The sequence below is a fragment of the Abrus precatorius genome, unplaced genomic scaffold (assembly GCF_003935025.1).
Source record: "Abrus precatorius isolate BTA unplaced genomic scaffold, Abrus_2018 Scaffold11, whole genome shotgun sequence".
Lineage (NCBI taxonomy): Eukaryota > Viridiplantae > Streptophyta > Magnoliopsida > Fabales > Fabaceae > Abrus > Abrus precatorius.
The window spans coordinates 29,202,508-29,222,487 of NW_020874303.1; the positions used below are offsets into that span (position 1 = coordinate 29,202,508).

The 19,980-nt window shown below is 34.5% G+C and overlaps 3 protein-coding genes and 1 pseudogene across 10 annotated transcripts; 2 read left to right on the forward strand and 2 right to left on the reverse strand.

Annotated features, from left to right (window-relative positions):
• Positions 1-520: 520 nt before the first annotated feature.
• On the reverse strand, positions 521-1,574 carry LOC113855441. Its single transcript, XM_027487084.1, has one exon. It carries the CDS (start codon positions 1,455-1,457, stop codon positions 897-899), a length of 561 nt encoding a protein of 186 aa, XP_027342885.1. The 5' UTR covers positions 1,458-1,574; the 3' UTR covers positions 521-896.
• Positions 1,575-3,559: 1,985 nt separating this feature from the next.
• Positions 3,560-10,762, reverse strand: LOC113856320 (homeobox-leucine zipper protein ATHB-15). 7 transcript variants are annotated; one of them, XM_027488096.1, is made up of 19 exons: positions 10,613-10,747; positions 9,782-10,456; positions 9,483-9,642; positions 9,200-9,300; positions 9,007-9,097; positions 8,701-8,796; positions 8,505-8,618; positions 8,335-8,418; positions 8,048-8,203; positions 7,897-7,971; positions 7,582-7,688; positions 7,308-7,500; positions 6,763-6,948; positions 6,597-6,677; positions 5,790-5,924; positions 5,369-5,694; positions 4,750-4,855; positions 4,218-4,367; positions 3,562-3,945 (listed from the first exon to the last, which is right to left on the reverse strand). In XM_027488096.1, exons 2-19 carry the CDS (start codon positions 9,985-9,987, stop codon positions 3,799-3,801), a joined length of 2,514 nt encoding a protein of 837 aa, XP_027343897.1. In that variant the 5' UTR covers positions 9,988-10,456; positions 10,613-10,747; the 3' UTR covers positions 3,562-3,798. The 7 variants fall into 7 exon arrangements, with proteins under 7 accessions (XP_027343901.1, XP_027343897.1, XP_027343896.1 ...); XM_027488095.1 differs by having other exon boundaries at positions 9,782-10,242; positions 10,329-10,736; XM_027488101.1 differs by having other exon boundaries at positions 7,308-7,688; positions 9,782-10,242; positions 10,329-10,762.
• Positions 10,763-13,765: 3,003 nt separating this feature from the next.
• LOC113853646 (nuclear pore complex protein NUP35) lies at positions 13,766-18,283 on the forward strand. Of its 2 annotated transcripts, none has more exons than XM_027484135.1 (4): positions 13,766-13,948; positions 14,558-15,170; positions 17,275-17,386; positions 17,650-18,283. In XM_027484135.1, the coding sequence occupies exons 2-4, from the start codon at positions 14,593-14,595 to the stop codon at positions 17,953-17,955; spliced, it is 996 nt and encodes a 331-aa protein (XP_027339936.1). In that variant the 5' UTR covers positions 13,766-13,948; positions 14,558-14,592; the 3' UTR covers positions 17,956-18,283. The 2 variants fall into 2 exon arrangements, with proteins under 2 accessions (XP_027339936.1, XP_027339935.1); XM_027484134.1 differs by having other exon boundaries at positions 13,786-13,948; positions 14,550-15,170; positions 17,650-18,261.
• On the forward strand, positions 18,001-19,741 carry LOC113856007 (annotated as a pseudogene).
• Positions 19,742-19,980: the final 239 nt, after the last annotated feature.

The window sequence follows — 19,980 nt, forward strand, 5'->3', positions numbered from 1 at the left end:
AGCATAAACTACATACTTATTTAAGTATCATGTATAATTTTATTATAAATTTTGCCACTTATATGTATGTTTCTTTATATTTGGATCATTCTTCAAGTTTCTAAACGTACAACTTGACGAATTTTCTGTTTTTTAAAAAGATGTATCAATTAACTACCCTATCAAGTCTCGTAATCTCCTTTGATTTTGAATTATATTATTTGTATATTTTTTTATATAACTTTTTTGTTATACATCATTTATTTATTTATTTAAAACATTAACATCAGTCTTTAAAATTAATTTTAATAAATTAAAATAATAAATATATATATATAGTTAACATATTTATTTTATTAAAAATATATAAAAAATATTTTTTAATTAAAAAAACTTACTAGTTTAAATTGTTTAAAATCAACTTAAAAGACTGATGTTAAAACACCGCTGTATAAAAATAAAGCCCACCTACCATTTTTTATTTCTAATGGGTTTGAGAGTATATAGATAAGAAGCAAAGGTAGCTAATGTTGTCAAATAAATTTTATTCAAGATTGGAAATAGTAGAATACATTAGTACATGGAATAATTTAAGGAAGAAAAGCCACTGACCAAAAACAAACAAACATAACCCTCACATGAGAAAGAAACGAGGACAAGAAGTTAGAAAAGACCAACTTCCAAAAACTAGGATGAGAAGAGAAACCCAGAAAAACCTCGGACTGAGAAAGTAACTATTGGGCTCTCTCCATAAAAACATAGGGCTGTGTTCATCCCCCAAACATGGAGTAATCAATCACTAGTCAGTAGGAAAAAAAAATTATGGGAACAGGTAAATAATCAAAGGTACAAGACCATGTTCCCTTGACATAGGAATTAAAGCTTGAACTAAATGTAATAATAATAATAACATAAAATTAATTGGCCACTCTGAGATCATTCATCTCTCTTGTGATTGCTGGAATGCAACTCGAACTCCTTGCAATCCCTCCTTTCTTTTGTCCTCCTTTGTCCCTTGGATTGAAAGATTTGGTTCTTCTCCCATCCATTTTGTTCTTTTTCAGCATCTCCTTCATGGCCTCAGCTTGGAACAAAACCGGGAAAGCCCTCCCATATTTGTTGAACCTAACACATGCACTCATATGTGCACTTAATGCCTCTTCCTTTTTCCCTCCATTTTTCTCCAACTCTTCTTTCACTGCCTCAGCACACAACCCACATACCCATTTCCCCAAGAACTTGTCACGTACACGTTGTATGTACTCAGGCGTGCACTCCTCGCACATACCACAGCATTCACATTTCACATCTTCAACCTCAGTTATTGGTGGAAGTGTCAAATCAATCCCTTCCTTGGTTAGCTCAAACGAGATGTCTGAGATTGTTCTTTGAATGTGATCAGATGAAACCCTTGGAGGTTTGGACATGTTGTTGCTCCTAGAGAAAGAGCTAGGCAAAGACTCTCCATTGGGTGCCATCTTCTTTTCTAGTGCATGCAATTGGTGAGGATCAAGAACGATGTTGGAAAACTCGATTATAATATAATGGGCTTTGAGGAGAATATAGATATTTGATATAGAGTACCTCAAGTGTTCATTGTTCAATAAGCTATAGAAGGAACTATCCTATTTATAGTAGTTCTTCTTGTTTCTTAGAATCTGACATTGTAAACGTGTGGATCTTAGAAACGCAAATGTCAATTTCAATGTTCGTGAACTTGCTAGATTTTTCGAGAAACATTTAATGAGAATGCAATGACTCTTGCAGCTTTTCCAAACTTGCATGAATATCTAACGTGATGGATGTGTGCCTTTTTTGTTTTGTATCGATATTTTGCTTCCAAGTGAACTTCCACTTTGGTAGTTGTGGTTGCTAAATTCTGCATTCTGCAAGGTTCACATGCATGATTTTCTTTGGCTGACTATAGCAATAACATGCCTTTCTTTTACCTGTTTTACATATAATTTTCCCTTTCAAAAGTTTTAAAAACAGAGTACATGAAAGATAAGAGGAAGACATATTTATAAAATTAAGAAACCATAAAAAAAGTCAAATTATACATCTAATTTTCTATTTGCATTATATTACGTTTTTTTTCCACGGCTCAGTTTTTTTCAACTCTTTTTTCAAGGTCACTGATAGAAGGAAAAAATATATATAAAAAGAAGAAAAATTTCCTTTATTTTCATTAGAATACTGTCTAAGTATCCATCCAACGAGAAAGTTGCAGCAATTAATAAAAAGTTCCAATGTCGTCCAATACGAGCAGAGCTGAGCAACAAAACAGCTCGTGGGCTATTCAAAAATCACATGCTGGCATGGTAAAACCATATATATATATATTTGCCTTGACTTTTTGCTTTTGTGGTAAACTTACTTACTTACATGAAGAAGGAAAAAGACTAGTTATATCACACGAGCCTTCCTTCACAAATATTTAACTTTACATTTCACGAGGAGTAGGACCTCAAAAAGGAGAAAGTAAAGTCATTAAAGTTGGTTTCGATGAAGATTTCAACTAAATAAAGTTGCGGTCTCTATCTGAAAGGGTCTCGCCGTAAAAGGCACTGAATTGGTCTGTGGGCCTCAAACATAAATAATATGATAGATACTTCATGCAATGCTGTCCATAAATGTAGTAGTGGTTAAAGAATTAAATAAAATATTATCTGGTGTCCCAAAGTCATCAAGAAATAAAAAGGGAAAAATATTATGAGAAAATATAAATTTAATGTTATAAATATATCAGAATTTTAGATGAAAAAATATTTATAAAATTTAACCAGTACAAGTATACTTGATAGTGGGACCCAAAAATAAAAAACCTGGCAGTAGTAAAGCTAAAAATATGTGAACAATAGTTAAAGTCTAATTTTGACGCATGTGATCAAGAAAGAAAATCACTCATCCACTTGCATTTATTTTTCTTACTCTTATTTCAATTTAAATGAACATATCACCTTAAATTTAGTCGTGCTCGTTGAAATTGTCCATGTTTCTCATTTGAGTTACCCCGGAAAATATAACAGGGGATATCATATTCATCTATTGATACTTTCCTTTTTAACAAGTTATTCTGCCGTTCCTTTGCGAACTTGCAGCTGTAAGAGGACTAGCAAATAGTTGATAAAAAAGGGACTGGCAATCACCAACATGTTGTTGGAAAGTTGGGCTGAAGTTATTTACCAATTTTCTTAAGTGAGAAACTCCATCGATGAGTTTTAAGAACCTTTCTAGTCCACTAAATAATTCTTAAATTCAGTTACCCGTGCTTAGAACCTCATTTTTTACAGATGAGTTATTTTTTTCTTGCCTTGAAAGCTAAACATCAGAGCATTAAATTCATATGCTAGTGAATCGGCTGGTATTCCTCCTTAACCACTTTTAATCGAATAAGCAGTGTCGACGTGCAACAGTAGTGAAAATTCCCCACACATCACAAACAAATGGGGCAAATTGTTCGTTTCGATCAAAACACTTACTATCTTATAGAATAATTTATTCTTAGTTAGTGTATGCCGAGTTTGTCTCATAATTGTAAATAGTGTATTGCTAAAAAATGAAGTCAAGACTTGCATTGGGGAATAAAAATTTCTTCGAACATCAGTGTGTAAGTCAGTGTAAAACATAGTAAGAACGACAATTTATACATAACGGAGCTGAATGAGGAAATATGCGACATAGGCTAACACATTACTCGTCTTTTCATGCAATCCAGTCTTCGCAGAAAATACATCAAAACACCAAGCAACAAAACAAGTCTTAAGAAACTGTGCTTCATCTTTAACACTTCGATTCCTATTATCTAATTATATCATATCAAACAAAAGACCAGTTCATAAACATAAAGCTAATACAATGAGCATTCTCTTCTTCGTTCAGCACTTTCCAAGCCACTACTCTTTCATATGAGATAGGTCGCCCCATGCTTGAGAGACAAATACCACCTTGAAGGCAAGCAAAACCCTGTCAAAATAGAATGAGAAGAATTCAATACAAAGAATAAAACGTTCAACTTTCAGCGTAATCATACTTCAGGGTGAAAGAGAGAAGAGAAAAGAAAGGAACAAGTCCACCCAGTCACAAAAGACTATCTGATGGGGCATAACAGGAGACTGCAGCATAGTCATACAAGAAAGAAAGAAATGTGTATGCCTCCCGTCTAAAAGCAAAGTGCTATTCAACATGCCTGGTGGAAGTGGAACCAATGCAACTTCAATTAAAAAAAATTAGTAGACCTGTTGAATAATTTGGGGAAACTCTGAGCACAGAATCTTTCGACCATGATCATCAAATATTTTCTCTAACGTTATATCTTGTAGAGCAACTAAGGTAGTCTCCAGCATGTCAAGCCCTGCCTGGTTTGCGAAAGTGAATACTGGCAACGCCTGCAACAACCAAGTTCAGTGAAGGTCATTCCAAACTAGGAGAAGGGTACAAAAATAAGAACTACCAAAAATTGACTTGCAAATCTGACTAGTATAACTCTCTTAAGGTACCAAGTACAAAATGGATCCATACTAAAGGCAAAGGACAGAACAAACAACAATCAAGTCTTATTACACTAGATGAGACTTAACAAAAAGGACAGAACAAAGATGTACAATTAACTACAATTAAGAAAATTTGAAATCCTATTCCCTTTGTCAGAAATACCAGGCAATCAAAGTGAAACTAAATATTTGCTAGGTTGCACCGTGTACAGATAAAGTACATGACATTAAGAATAGATGACGAATCCACTGAAGTTGACATAAATTCCGAGCATACCTTTAGAGTGCAGCACAATATTGCATCTGAGTGATGCCACAAGGACTTCAGCAAAGATTCGTTCCCCTCATTATTAGATTTAAGTAGCTCAACACCCAAGTAGCACCTAAAATTACAGTCAAACAGCATTAACTAAATGTGCATATGCAATTTATCTAACATATCATTAACTAGTATGGAAGTTTTTCAATTAATCTTTGTCAATCTGATAAGAGGTTAGAAATAATGATATAAGGATTAACAAGAGTTCGGGATAGCAGTCAATAGTTATAACTACAACAGAATGTCAAGGTTTACACGATCCTATTTACAGAACTTAGCTGACTCATTCTGTGGAAGATTCTTTTTCCTCAATAAGAGAATAAGATGTAGGTGGGACTGTTGAAGGACAAGAGCTAATTATCAGAAAAAAGAATGACACTAAATGAGGGTATATAGAATGAGGTAAAATCAAACTGATATCTCATCGCCCCAGACAATCTTAAAATACTATTGAACGTGTCAAAAAGGACATCGTGCAGAGATGTCAACCAGCACTCATGGCTAAATACATTTCACCCACCTCAGTATCAGTAATGTTAAGGCACATGGCATGACAACTAAAAAAGAGCTTACACACCTATAACTATTGCAGATCCAACGAGCAAGTGTTTGAGCTTCAGGAGTACCCAGTGGTGTTCTAAGCCCAGCTTGTGAACTCAAATGAGAAGGTGAAAGAGCTAATGCTACCCTTTGGACAGATGATATAATGCTACGAACATATTGTCGTGCCATGGTTGCAACATGTTCTTGCATATGACTTTCAAATGCAAATTCAAATGCTATTGTCATCACAGATCTCATACAGCCAGAATTTCCAGAATAATCATTTGATGTTCTGTTTCCAGCAGGGCCAATGTCAAGGGCAGATGCCAGGTCAAGGGTGCGATTTGGGTTGGATGCTTCCTGCAAAAAATTTTCATTGCAATAAATATAAAAACCTAGTGAAAAGGAAAATAATAAATTCAAGCAAAATATACAGCTTTGACAACAAGGCTAACCTTTCCAGAATCAAGAGGAATTATGCGAAATCCAGAAGGCAGAAGGGGGGCATCATCAGCAAAGGATGCATCAATTGGAGCAAATATAAGTTCAGCACAGGTTCCAACAGCATTTTCATCCATTCCACTGCAGAGCTATCAAAACAAATCAAATGAACTATAAGAAAGCAAACCACAATGCCCAAGCAAGGATAGGATACAAAATCCAAACAATAATGATTGACAATAACAAGCTGCCTCACTCTGGTAGTCACAGGATTTCAAAGAATACTGAGCCAACTAGCAAGTTATTTGTTCTATCAAAAAAATTCAAAATCCTAGGGGACCATAATACATTTTCCTCATCATAGATTATTGTGGGGGAGGGGGGGAGTTGAGCATACAGCACTATTCATAATTTCATTTGCTTTTTTAATATAGTCATTGTCAATAACAACATACTAAACCTTAAGTAGTACTTAACTTAAAGAAACAGAAGTACTAAACGCAACAAATCAACAAACTACTTTGACTTCTGATTTCTGATATGCATTCAACTTTCAAACATTGCAAACCTAGAAAAATTCATAGTAGCACAACAAAGGCATGCTATACTTTGGCAGGAGTATTATACAATGATTAAATCCTTAAATAATTCAAATCAGATAAACAAAAAACCTGCAGAAGTGAGAAACATTAACTTAAGTGATAAGAAAACTACATCAAAGTCAGACAGCTTAGAAGTTTGTTTCATTGTTTCTACACATTAGTGCCTTGTCAAGTGAAACAAGCATCTGAAGTACCATCAGCAACAAGGGAAAAACTTACTTGCAAAAGAAACATTTCTCTGGGCATTATTGTTTCTTCAGGAGAATTAGCAATTCCTTCCAATTTAATGACTTCCAGAAACTAGCATGGGTAAGCAAAAGGTTAAAACCTGAACAATTTATAAACTTGCAATAGTTGTATTGACCATATAGTACCAATTTATTACCTCCTCATGCTCGATAGTGTGGGCTAAAGGGTGAATAACTTGACCCCCAAAATTTCCAACTCGAGATCCTGACAAGCTACAAGGACCAACTTTAATGGCAGCAGCTGAGTACGCATCCATGTTGTTGTCTGCCCATTCTGATCTATGCTCCCGTAGGAATCTTAGCAGAATGGCAGGAGGTACATTCTGGACAAATATATGGCACATAGTATTAGCAAAGTAGGGAAGTTCAACAATCACAGGATAGAGAGATTAACGACAATCAAACAAATCCTTATATGTTCCATAATCCCATTGGAAAGGATGAATGTTTCATTAATGAGAGAGTTGGTAGTCATTATATTTCGATCATTTGAATTCTATGATTCTTTTTCAGTTACCTAACCAAACAAAAAACCAATATACAGTGAACATTATGAACTATATGTTTATTATATAACAGGAGCTTGATCTTTAACTTCAGTTAAAATATCAACGGGAATAAAATAAGATTTTGTCATTAGATAATTTATTTTCCATATTAAAAACAGTGAAAGTAAAATTACCTGCAATAGCATTGAAGCTTTGGCACATAGGACTGTATTACTGACAGATGGGAATCCATTGGCAAAGGAGAGATTCAGACCCATTAATTTGTCAGGCGATGAATTCACAAGAACTGTAACATCGTCAACACCATCATTGCCCATAACTGACCATCCCTCATCAGTAAACCCATTGATCGCCTCGTTGAAACCCCTGCCAGGAAATGGATATGAGATTCCAAATTTAGATTCCATGAAATTCAACAAAAATAATGCCCCAGTTGAATATATTAACCGGCTCAATTTCTGGCAAAGTGCTCGAAGGGCTGCCGGTCGTCTCCCCCACCCAGTGACATTAGACTGAGAAACTTCATGTGAAATCTGCCTCAGTTGACGTAGGGCCTGGAAGTAAAGGAGAAAGATGTAAAGAAGCCATAACCTTTGGTAAGACCCTTAATCTATATTTGTGCTACTCTTAAGACAAAAAATATTTTCCAATTGTATTGGATTGTAAAGATAAATAAACTATAAATTAAATTGAAATAGGATAAAAAATAACAAATTATCATATTGTTGTATATCATCAGCAAGGAAATACAAAAAGTCATACCACCATTGTTGTCTTCTGAGCCAGCACTGTTGATGATTCATACAGGGGGCGCAGTACTTCAGGAACACTCCATGGCTAACAATAATGCAAATGTGCTAAAGTTATTTTTGTTAAACAAAAATATTAGTTCAAGAAAGCTCAATTTGCATACCTCTAAATCCATATGATCAACTATATGGATGATGGAACCACCTCCTTCACAAGGTCTTATCAGGTACCCACTAGGAAGCATCTCTGCTCTAACAAAATGCTGCACAGGAGGCATGCTTGGACCATTTTGAGTGTTTTTAAGAGACCTCTCACAGATCTGAAGCAACGAAGCATTATGAGAATGACTGGGGATGTTCTAGTGGATTCAGAATACTATTTAATATAAATTAAGGCTAGACGTTGCACATAAGAGAGGTTTAGTGTAAACTACAATATCTAGTCACTTACCACTAGGCTTCCATCTTCTAAAACAGATGTGTAGCGCAACAACCAGAAGTCACGGGCAGGTGCCAATGTGGTTGGTGCATATAGCTGATCATCAAAGATTAGAGTAAGCAAAAAGAGAACTAGTCTGTTAGTTACAGAGAGTCATCATTCCAACAAATTTAGTTGTTTACCTGCATATAAAGCAGCTCTATGGTTCCACCATTTGCAGTGGGCAGCACATTCAGAACATCAACAGCTCGGCAATCACGAAACCATGAAGGCCGATCTTTGAGAATTTCTGCAACCTGGAAAATGTACAGTTGATCATGCCATCCATATACACAAACCAATAACTTAAAAATAAAGATGTAAATTTACAGCACTAACCCTTGTGGGTTCAAGACCCACTAGGCCACAGGCTCTTGCTGCCACACCAGTGCAACCATGAGAAATAGCAACGATTCCAATGGAATCCGGACCAGGCTGTGCAAATAAGCAAGAATTAATGGAAAAATAATTTTAAAAAGTACGTTCAAGCTGGCTGGTTCAAACAGAAGAGAGACCCTTAATAACAAAGAAAGCGATCAGGACGTAAATTTTGCAGGATTTAACCATTCTGCTAATGCCTCATTTCAATGAAAGAATTGAAGAAACAACTACTCAATCCACTAATATTAAGAGTTATTGGATTACCTTCATTCCAGGCATTTGGACCCACTCAACAGCAGTCCCAGTAGCCTTTGAAAGAAACTCTGCTAAAGTCTCTTCTGCAATGGACATAAGCCTGGGAAAAATGACACATGATTTCATCAGGCCAAACATAAACAACCACGTTTTCACAGACAACATTGTCAGAAGGAGACCCAACAACGATTTTCCCACTAACCCTGCAGGACTTGCATCCCTTGGGGGATGCTGGGTTGTCAAACTGCGTTGACCACTAGTCACAGCTGACTCGCAGCTGGTGTCTTTGGTCGCAAGCGTAGTCTGCAGAGAAAGCACCATTCCAACTCAATTATAATGCATTCATTAATGAAAAGGGGACGAAGCAGAACAACTGACCACGTAAGTTTCTAAAAATATATAAAACTTGCAACATTGTAAATTAGGAAACTTTTCGAAAAGAACACTCAGTTCAAAGAGTAGAAACAGGTAAGCAAAATTCATACATTTTGGGTATGTTGACGAAAATAGCCATTTTCATACACCAATTGAGACACCTGCTTCTGCAACCTATCATTCTCCTCCATCAGCAGCTTGTTCATGGCAGTCAGCTTCCTATTTACAGCTTGCAGCCGCGAAGCCTCTTTTCTCTGCTTCTCCCTACACCTGAATTAACAACAAACACAAACCACTGTCATCATCATTAAAACCAAAAACTAAAAAAAATAGAACCAGCACAGCATTCTTTGAAGAACAGCAGCAGTATAATATTAATAACAAAACGGTATTGGGTAAACAAGTGTACCTTCTGTTCTGGAACCACACTTTGATTTGCTTGGGTTCAATGTTAGAGAGAATAGGGCACTCACGAATGAGCTGCTGGCGGCGAATGGAACTGGGTTTGGGGCAGTCATGATAAAGCCTCTCAAGGGCTTCAACCTGCTCAGGTGTGTAACGGACATACTTCCCGTTGTCCAATCCTTGTTTACCATCCTTGCAGGACATTGCCATCGCTAAATTAACACCAAACCTCACAACAACAATTTCAACCACTCTTCAACACCAACTTTGCATTTGCAACGAAAACCGTGAGAATTTGCAGAACCAAATGACCGAACTCAAATAGCACGCACTCTACCCTTGTTTCCTTAGTAAGAGACAGCCACAAACAAGAGAGAACACCCAATCTTTCGAGATCAGAGCCTTGAAAAGTAACCTCGTGCGAAAAAGACCAAAGATCTGTTTTCCACGAACATCCTCCACAACCTAGAAAATAATTTCCTAAGAAAAATCAAATCGAGCAAACTATAAACATCCACAAAAGTTTTGCACCCGATTAGATTCCCCTGAACCTTGTTATGCTGTGCCTAACTCAGACCGAGCCAAAACGACACCGATCTTCATCCTCAGGAAGGTATTAGGTAACACTTTCTGCCCAGCTAATCGAATTCAAGCTGATCTCTGGACCATAGTTCCCAAACTATCAAAAAAACGCCATTTAGAGAGCAAAAAAAAAAAAAAAGAGGAAAATAGGAAAGGAAGATTTATGGTTACTAATTTAAGTTGATAGGGGAATCTCTGGCACTGTGAAGCGTGATGGAGATGAATTAAACAGAAAAGGGAAAAGAGAAGAAACCCTAGGCGAAAGAGAAAGAAGGGGTTGCACAGGCTTTTGCTTTTTGGAGGTGGTGTTGGTTGGTTCCTCAAAATTTCAATTCAGATTTGCTCTGCTGTGCAGTGCTGTGATTGTTTTCATTGGTTCTTTCACTTTCGGTTCAAAATGGAGCACCCTCCTTTTTCTTATTTTTATTTTTGTTTTTCAAATTGCACTGAACACACCTAAACATATTGTATGGACCAAACTATCCTTTTTCCCGCGGCCTCACTTCTTCTGACGCTTCCGCTTGGGAACGCCCCATCCCCAATACCCTCCACCCCGCCAACACTCATATCATTATCTGTATAATCTCATAATTACCCTCCTCCCTTGTTTCCTTTATTATGAAAATTAATTAGTATATATTAATATATTAATACAGGAGCTGAAAAATAAACAAAAATAGGTGTGACATGTAACAAAGAAATATTAAAATATTTATTTTAATCATTTCTTAAAGTTTTCAATCAATTTGAGTAGAAGATAATTTGATTGATTCAATTTTGTAAATAGTACTGTGAGTAATACGAGAATTTTAAGTTTGAACCGAATTGACAAATGACTGAATTTCATGTGATTAGTTTCACATGTTTGGTTTGATAACAGATATAGACAAACAGAGAAAATAAGAAAAAAGGAGTTATAAAAACGATTATCTTGTCCTTAATTCGTCGCTCAAACGGGGTTGAAGGACCCACAACATGTAAAACATCAGAATGGGGCCTAATCGTAAAGATGCTTTAGATCTTCACATAATGCAAAAAGCATAAGTTGCGAATACCAAAGCCATGATTTTTCATGGTGTTAACTTTGTTCTTTTAATTTTAACCATAGTTTATATTTAAAAAAATAGTAATTCATAGAAACTGATCTATACCTATAATATCTTTTTTTTAATTATTTTGTGGAGACTAACATGAGTGGCAAATGAAGTAAAAAGGAGGAAGCAGAAGGGCATTATGAAAAAGATAATGCGAGGGTAGATGTGCATTGTGATGTTGCGAGCAGAGTCTTAAAATACACAAAAGCATGGGTTGTGTACAAGTGTAGTGGGTCACACAAGACACCATCATGACCTTTTTGCATGCGTCTTCATTTTAAATATTTTCACGTTTATTTATAAAATACTTTTAGTATTTATTATTTTTTGAATAAATATTTAGTAACAATAGGGGAGAGAATATTGTAATGGCAGCGTCATGTTTATCCGTATATGCTTTGCTATACGCGCTATGATACCAAAATACCGTATCGCTGCATAACATGAGTCATGTTTCTTCTTCAGTTCTAACTTCTACGTATCCTGTACGATTCTGTTACGATAAATACCACAGAAAAAGAAAACGATTTTTGATAAAATCATTTAAATTTTATTCATCTATTTATGTTATTTGTTTTTTTGTCTTCTATTTATTGTACTGCATCACTTCAAGTAATAACTGTGTTTAAACATAGAACAACATAATTCACAAAAATTTAGGATTTGTTTGATTACTTTTTTAAAAATACTTTTCTATTTTTTAAATTCAATTTGTACTAAAATTTATTTTTTAAAACAAATAATTATTTTTAAAACTGTAATCAAACATGCTCTTAGTTACTCTATCGAATGGAAACAAAATAAAAAAATACATTCTTAAAAGTAATTAAAAACATCACAAATAAAAAGATAGAGATATTTAACGATTATCAGAAAATATTATTTACTTTTTTTTATCTTAGTTATGACATTTAAATTTGTTATTTTGTACTATTACAAGTAATTTAGAAAAAAAGGTTTCAATAAGTTTCAAATAAATAGTTAAAAATCTAATACAATATTTTTCTTTTATTCTAATTATAGACAGATTACGAGATTGCGAATGGAGTGAGAAAAGATAATTGTGCAATTTTTAGTAATGTAAAAGGAAAAAAAGGGGTAAAAATTTTAAAATATAAATATAAAAGAAATTATGTATGAAAAAATATTTATTTTAAACAAGTTTAATAGTTTTGTATAATTCATGTAGTTAACTTTGTTTAATAAAATAAAATATTATTAAATAAATAAATAATAATAAATTTAAAAATAGTTTTTATATTTTTTAAACTTGTTTAACTAATAGTATGTAACAATTAAATACGATAAAATTTATCATATTTTTTTATTGGTTAACTAATACAGTATAATAAATTAATGCTTAAAACTTGTTTTATCATTTTTTATATTAGAAATTATATTTCATGGAGAAGTTTGAGTAAAAAATTAACACGATAGACTAAGATAATTAATTAAAATTATTATTTTAGAATATATTAAACACGAATTACGAAAAAATCCATATACTCTGATTGCATCTTATTTTTGTTAATGCTCACATTTTATTGTTTTTTTATTGTCTCTACCAAATGAGCTTTTATGTTTTTTTGAATGGTGCATGGTTTTGTTATTGATGTCTATGAAATTTCGTTTATTGTTTGATCAACAATCAAATTGAATTGAGAATTGTTGACAGATTTGTATGGTTTAACAAGTATTTGGGAAGAATGTTTCACTTTTATAAGATTTTTCTATTTTATTTAAAGTTGATGCCATGGGTGTAGCACATATTAGGCTGTAGTTTTAATAACCCAAAAATGCCAGGCTTTAAGTATTGCAAAGCTCAACTTACTTTAACTTTTTATAAGAGTAAGTATTAATATAATTTAAACATAATTTATTAAAGATAAGTATAATTTTGTCTAAGATATGTCATGAAACAGGAGTAAATGTTTCGTGACAACAGAAAGCTAACGCAAAGTTATAATACAAATAATTATGTATTATCGTTTCACTATAATTTAAGGAATGTCAATTTGTTTAAAAAATTAACTCATTAAAAGTACAGATGATAATTAAATTAAGATTTAATTAACATTCAGAAATTATATTTCATAATTACACCTATATAAACATAAAAAACGTATTTATATAGTCACATATGCACTCTTATAATATATAAGACTAAACACTAAAATTATTATTCGGGGATGAGTATTTTTGAAGAACATAATATATGAACCAAATTATGATATTATACTCATCATCCTTCCTAATTGCAAAAGTCAATAAATATTATTATATTTATATTTAAAATAAAATGACGAGTTTCGGAATTCAAGAATTAGGGTTCTGAAATGAAAATTTAAAATAGGAAAATAGCGTTGCCCCTTCAGCGAGGTGGTCTCTTTGCTCAGCGTATTGATTTGGGAGGGAAAATTCTAAAACCACAAAAATTCAGTCTCAATCGATCACATTCCCCCTCCCCAACCTTCAATCCCACTCACCGGCACCAGGTACTCTCTCTCTCTCTCCTGTATAGTATATAGTGTTTGAAAATTCCAGAACCGTTTGTTTGTCGACAAAACCTGTACAAATAGGAAGCGATGTATTTATTTATTTTGCGTTGCCAGTATAATTAAGTAATCGAAGCTTCTAAATTTTTACATCATGGCTCGACCTAGCTCATAGGCATGTTCTTCGTCTTCGATTTTTGGCTGGGGCATGTTCATTAGAAATCTTTGAAAATTTTACTGTTTCTAGAACATTTTCACCGAGTAACTTGCCTTGAGGTCTTAATCTACGGATTCCCTATTTATATAAGTATTTAATCGTTTTTCTAAATCGTGGTTCGTTGGCGAATAGATAGTATTATTTTGCTGATTGCGTAGTTATTTTTTTAATCCATTTCTCCTTGCTTCAAGTTACTGGAGAAGTTGAGAAAAGAATTGATTTAGTGGTAAATTTGCTAGGTTGTTCAAAAATGTACCAATATTCGGACACAGGAAGTACTTCGTAATATTAATGCTTTTTTCTTTTAATGAAATCTCCTAGTGAGTTTTAGCTCCGCGTTAAATCTACAACAAATTGCTCAATACTGAGGAACCCCACTCTTAGTTTTGCAGATACTAATTCTATTTCCTGAAGTAGAGAATCTAATATGAGCACTACACTGCAAAAAAGTCCAAGATCTGGTAGACAGTCTTTATTTTTCCAGGATTTAGCTTCACCAGTTTCTGCACGTAGAGGAAAGTTTTCGAGTCCAGGGCAGGCAGCTGCAGTATCTGCACTATGGCGTGAGAACTTTGGTAATTCGGACCTTCCTCCACCTCCTGTCTACACCTTGGAAGATAGATCAGATTTTTCTCCCGAATCAGGCATACCAGATTACCAAATATCCCCTGAGACTAAGTCGGACACTAGAACTCCCATCCAAATTTCAAATAGAGAATTTTCAACTCCTGTGAAAGGCAAATCTGAAGCCAGCACCTCTTATGCTTTGAGAGGGGTACAGCAAAACCAACAGGGCTCGCCTGGTTTGAGTTGGTGGTCACCTGCAACGGCAAAGAGTGGTGGTGAACAAGATGATAAGGGGAGGAGTTCGCCAGTTGAGGGTGTGGTTCAGCCTGGTGCTTTGATAACTCTTCCTCCACCACTGGAAGTGGCAAGGCCTCAGGTTCAAAGAAATTCCTTACCAGCAGGGAATCTCAACGAGGAAGAATGGGTAACTGTATATGGGTAATGTCTTAACTCTGATTTAGCATTTATGTTTTGTCTACTGCTGAGGAATAAACATAATATATTCCAATACAAATCTAACTATAAACATTTCTCCTTGATATTCTGCACATTTTACTAAAATCATACATATAAAAAATTTGTGAATAAATTGACAGCATAAATTTTTTACTTCCTTTCTCCTACATAATCAATAGAAGGTGCTCAAAACATTTGAGAGCAAATCCATGCTTCCTAAAGCACAAAACTAGATTGTTCCAAATGGAAAGAGTTCTGGGCAATGTAAGAAGTAAAAACAAATGTACATCTATTTCTGAGTAAATCTTGCATAATAATGCATATTAGCAGGGGTGGGGGGGGTGGGGGGGTAACTGTCTATTATGCAAATTTGTTATTTCATTCGTATTTAGGAGTGGCTTCTCATTCTCACTTGTTGAGTTAATGATAAATGGAAATCCAGTGATAGCCATTGTTTTATTGAGGTTGCAAATAGATTGCCATGTGGGTATGTGATAGGCATATAGTAATAGGAGTGATGGCATTCAGGCAGGTGAACATGTGAACAGTATGGTAGAGAAAATTTACTATCGGATTACCAATGTAGCAGGGAGAGTAAGGAAGGGGTGAATTTTGTTAATGAAAAGGGAAAAGAGAAAGAAGGAAGAGTGGATGAAAAGAGGAATTGTGGCCTTTAGGCAGTGATGAATTTAGCACCTCAAAGAGCTATCCTAGTGGCTGTTATTTTTAATTTCTGTAATTTCTAGGTTAGACTCCCAGTGAGTACCTTGGGAAATAAAAAATTACAAAATTTTGAGCTTCCTGATTATATGGGTCAACAATACCTAAAACATTAAGAGTGGTTGGGGATGGCAATTGAGATGGGACACATGGTATGATTACATGAACTGTGTTTACTTGAAGTTTCTCGAAAAGAGAGTTGTGAAATATTTGGTGGAAAAGCAATTCATAAAAGTTTGATGTCTAACATTGTTGGCAAGGCAAGGACCGGATTCTATTGTATGATTTTTTTTTGTTGGGGTTGGTTACATGTCATATATATATTTTACTTGTCTGTTTTCATTTCAAGACTCAAAACATACTCATATGGGATACTTTATGCTTTTTTTATTAAATCCTTTTTCTCCTCTTCTATGATCTTCAATTCTTATGTATTTAGGTTGTTCATTGTTTTAACTTTTATGTCTTAAAGATAAGCATAAGTGATATCATTTGGATTCCTACAGTCTTTAAAGATTTGACATGTTTATGATTGCAATGAAGTGTTGTTGAATGCTGTGTTTATTGAATTAGAATTTGGGTGATTATTGAGTTTTCAGGAGTTATTTTTTGGGAGATGTTGTTGAGTTTTTTTTTAATATTTGTGTCATCTTCTGTCTTTGTATTTGGTGATATATTATAGTCATCTTGAATGGATTAAATAAACTATTATTATTTTTTTTTAGCTCTATGACACTTTTTGGCTACAAAATACAAATGGGCTATTAACAATGTTTATAGAAGCATTTTTCTTGCCCAGTTAGCAATCAATGTGTATTGTGGGAGTTTCTAAGGTGTGACTTTTCCTTTTTAATGAAGTGTTTTTTAAGCTTGGGAGAATAAATTCCTTAAATTTTTTTTTGAGATTTTTTTTTTTTTCAACTATCTTCGAGATGTGATATGGGGGTGAGCATTTGTGCAACGTTAGGTTGCCACATTGTAACTTGAGGTCACTAGTTCAGGTCCTAGAAACAGCCTCTTCCCTTGTGCAGGTGAGGTTGCACACATATACCCTTCCTAGAGGCCCAGACCCCATTTGGTGGGAGCTTTGTTTGGGATGGGAAATCAGTAGACTAAAGATGTGTTTGGCTTAATGAAAGGTTTTATGTTTTCTTTTCTTGTTTTCCTAATAATTACAAAATTATGGCCTTGTTTTTTATTTGTTTTATGTTTTCAAAGATTTGTATATGAATTAACGAAAACATTTTTTGTGTTTTCACTATTTGCTTAAGAAACCTTTAAAAGCACGAGAAACAAATCCTGAGTTAAACTTTTCTATTTTGAATATACTGATTAACATCCCACTTACGGTGCACTTTCTGTGCAGATTTTCTCCAGGTGATACTAACTTGGTTTTAAGAGAGTTTGAAAAATGTGGTGAAATTTTGAAACATGTTCCTGGTCCTAGAGATGCTAACTGGATGCACATTTTGTATCAGGTTTGCTATCCCTCACTTACTTGACTATGGTGATTAGTTTTTTCTTGATAAAGCGTTAGTTGTATTTTATCCAAGGATACCCATAGTACATGCTACTTACTGAGATATTGTTGTCATCATCATTTTGTCAGTATATCAGGAAATGGTGCTAAATTATTTTTAAACCTTGCTACACTCTCTTTGAAAGTGATTTTCTAGTACTATCTGCAAACCAACTTGGTGTCTGCATGTACTTCTCTTTAATAAATTTATTGCTGATACAGAATCGATCTGATGCACAAAAAGCTCTTAACAAGAATGGAATGCAAATTAATGGAGTACTAATTGTTGGTGTGAAACCGTTGGATCCCATGCAACGTCAAGCCTTAAATGAAAGGCTTAACAATCAGGGATTCATGCCCTTACCATTACCCTCTGCTAGAAACTCAGAAGCGAGCACATTGAAAGCTTCTTCTCGACCTTATTATTTGCAGAATGGCAACTCAACTGCACGGCAGACTGGAGGAACCATTGCTTCCCCAACAAAGTCATTGGTGTCCAAGATTATGGATTTGATGTTTGGCGTCTAGCTGTTCTGGTGAATTAAACTGATATCATTGTGTTTGTTGTAAACAATGAATTTACCCTCTCAGCTATTCATACACTTCGAAGAAGTTTGGTATGTCTTGTTCATTGGATTTGAATTGGAATATTTACTCTTTGGATCTCAATTAGTGGAATTTATGGCATCTTAACATTGCAATCTTATGGATGCCTGTTTTGAGAAATGAGAACATAATACATAACTTGAGAGTTTGGATGAGAGCATAATGACGATGTTCAATTTATGTAGCTCATCTCATGTAATAGAATTTGGCTTCGGTTGTTGTTTTAATCTGGGCACTTGAGATTTTGGTGTTTATTTCATTTCGATAAACAAAGACTTGTATGCTGTTTCTAACATTTTCTCAGTTCTTCCATTGAATACTTCTGTCAACGGAATTTGGAAGTTAAATAATTACCAGATGTAGTTTTTCGAGTCTCGACCTTGTGACATGGGTAATGACTTGTAAAGTCCAATATTTGCAATTCTAATGGAGATGATGAATGCAATTTTATCAATGGCGCTGGAGGGTAACTGTAGATAGGCCTTATTTTTTATCTTTGCTTTTTATCCATCACCGTAGTTATAATGTTTGTGGGCTTTTTGGGTAGTGTTATAACAATAATAATAATAAGAATAATAACAACAACAATAATAGTAATAATAATAATAATAATAATAACCACCTTCAAGCCACAGTACTTGTGTATTCTCACTGATTTTACCTATAATATTAGGTCATTGCTCAAAGGTCACACTTCTCACATTAGTTATCTAAACAAAAAGCTGATCAAATGCGGGGCTGAGAAAATAATAAAATTTCATTGGGAAAGAAATTAAAAATTAAAGTTGAGTGTTGAAGATTCTAGCAAAAAAAAGTTGGGTGTTGAAGAATAAAACGGTTTGCTTCAATGTAGTTTCAATGCCATGACATTCGTCTTCATCATTTCTTCAATGATCACAAGAAGAATCCATAACCATCATCTCGAGTTGAGGGTATCTGAAAGAAAATCACAATGGCTTCTCCAATCATTCTCTATGTGGTCAAAGAAGAAGGATCCGGAGTTAGAATCGGCACTCACACGCAATCGGAAGGAGTTCCATGGCGGTTGAGTTGCTGCATTGGGACCCTGATTTTGCTGTTTCGGCAATTCAAGCTTCGGCAATGAAGCTGGGTACCCCACCGCGCTTTTCGTGTTCTTTGCCTTCCAGTTGGGTGAAATCGTGGAAGCGATTTCGTGAATTCGATTCAATTCCTTACATTTCGCCTTACTCAGATCCAAGAGGTTTGGTGGAGGGTTCTATGGTAAAACGGAATGTGTGTTTGGTGCATGAATTGTTATCTCTTACTCTTTGGAAGAAGGCCTCAATTGTGAAGTTGGGTCATTTTGGGAGAGAGTTTGCTCTGCGTGATAGGTTAAATGTGTTGTTGCTTAGGCACCCTGGCATTTTCTCTGTTTCTAGTAAGTATAAGATTTACAGTGTTCTTCTTAGAGAGGCTTATGTTGGGTCTCAGCTTGTGGATAAAGATCCTTTGGTGGCTGTGAAGGAGAGATTTGGGGAGTTGATGCAGGAGGGACTTCACGAGTACAATCAAAGGCGACGCCTCCTCAATGTGGAAAAGAGGAGGAACAAAGGTGTTCCTTTGGTTAGAATAGATGATGTATATGGTAGAAGGAGAAGCCGTGAGGTTTCTGATGATGGGAGGGTTGTTTGACCCTGAGGAAAGAAAACGATTTTATAAAGTTCTTTTTTATGACGATGCATCTTGAAATTCTGCCTACCTCTAGATTGTTCATTTGGTTTGCATGTTTAGATATCGTTGCATTCCAATTTTAAATAAATAAATATTTATTTTTTAAATTTTTTATTTTACTAATTATCCTCAATTCAATGAAATAACAAATCAAAGTTACGTAATTTTTATTTAAAATATTAAAATACAAGATAACATAACTATATATATGTTTTTATTATGACAAACAACAGTGACTTTAGAAGGTCAAAGACA

What these genes read in the sequence shown, in the direction of transcription:
- LOC113856320 (XM_027488101.1), bottom strand. Translation starts at nt 9,987, where the DNA reads ATGGCAATGTCCTGCAAGGATGGTAAACAAGGATTGGACAACGGGAAG. An exon ending in TAGAGCTGCTTTATATGCAG is followed by an intron (nt 8,419 to 8,504) that starts GTAAACAACTAA and finishes TTTGATGATCAG; the next exon opens with CTATATGCACCAACCACATT. An exon ending in TATTGTGCTGCACTCTAAAG is followed by an intron (nt 4,368 to 4,749) that starts GTATGCTCGGAA and finishes TGGTTGTTGCAG; the next exon opens with GCGTTGCCAGTATTCACTTT.
- LOC113855441 (XM_027487084.1), bottom strand. Translation starts at nt 1,457, where the DNA reads ATGGCACCCAATGGAGAGTCTTTGCCTAGCTCTTTCTCTAGGAGCAAC.
- LOC113853646 (XM_027484135.1), top strand. Translation starts at nt 14,593, where the DNA reads ATGAGCACTACACTGCAAAAAAGTCCAAGATCTGGTAGACAGTCTTTA. An exon ending in GAATGGGTAACTGTATATGG is followed by an intron (nt 15,171 to 17,274) that starts GTAATGTCTTAA and finishes CTTTCTGTGCAG; the next exon opens with ATTTTCTCCAGGTGATACTA. An exon ending in GGATGCACATTTTGTATCAG is followed by an intron (nt 17,387 to 17,649) that starts GTTTGCTATCCC and finishes TTGCTGATACAG; the next exon opens with AATCGATCTGATGCACAAAA.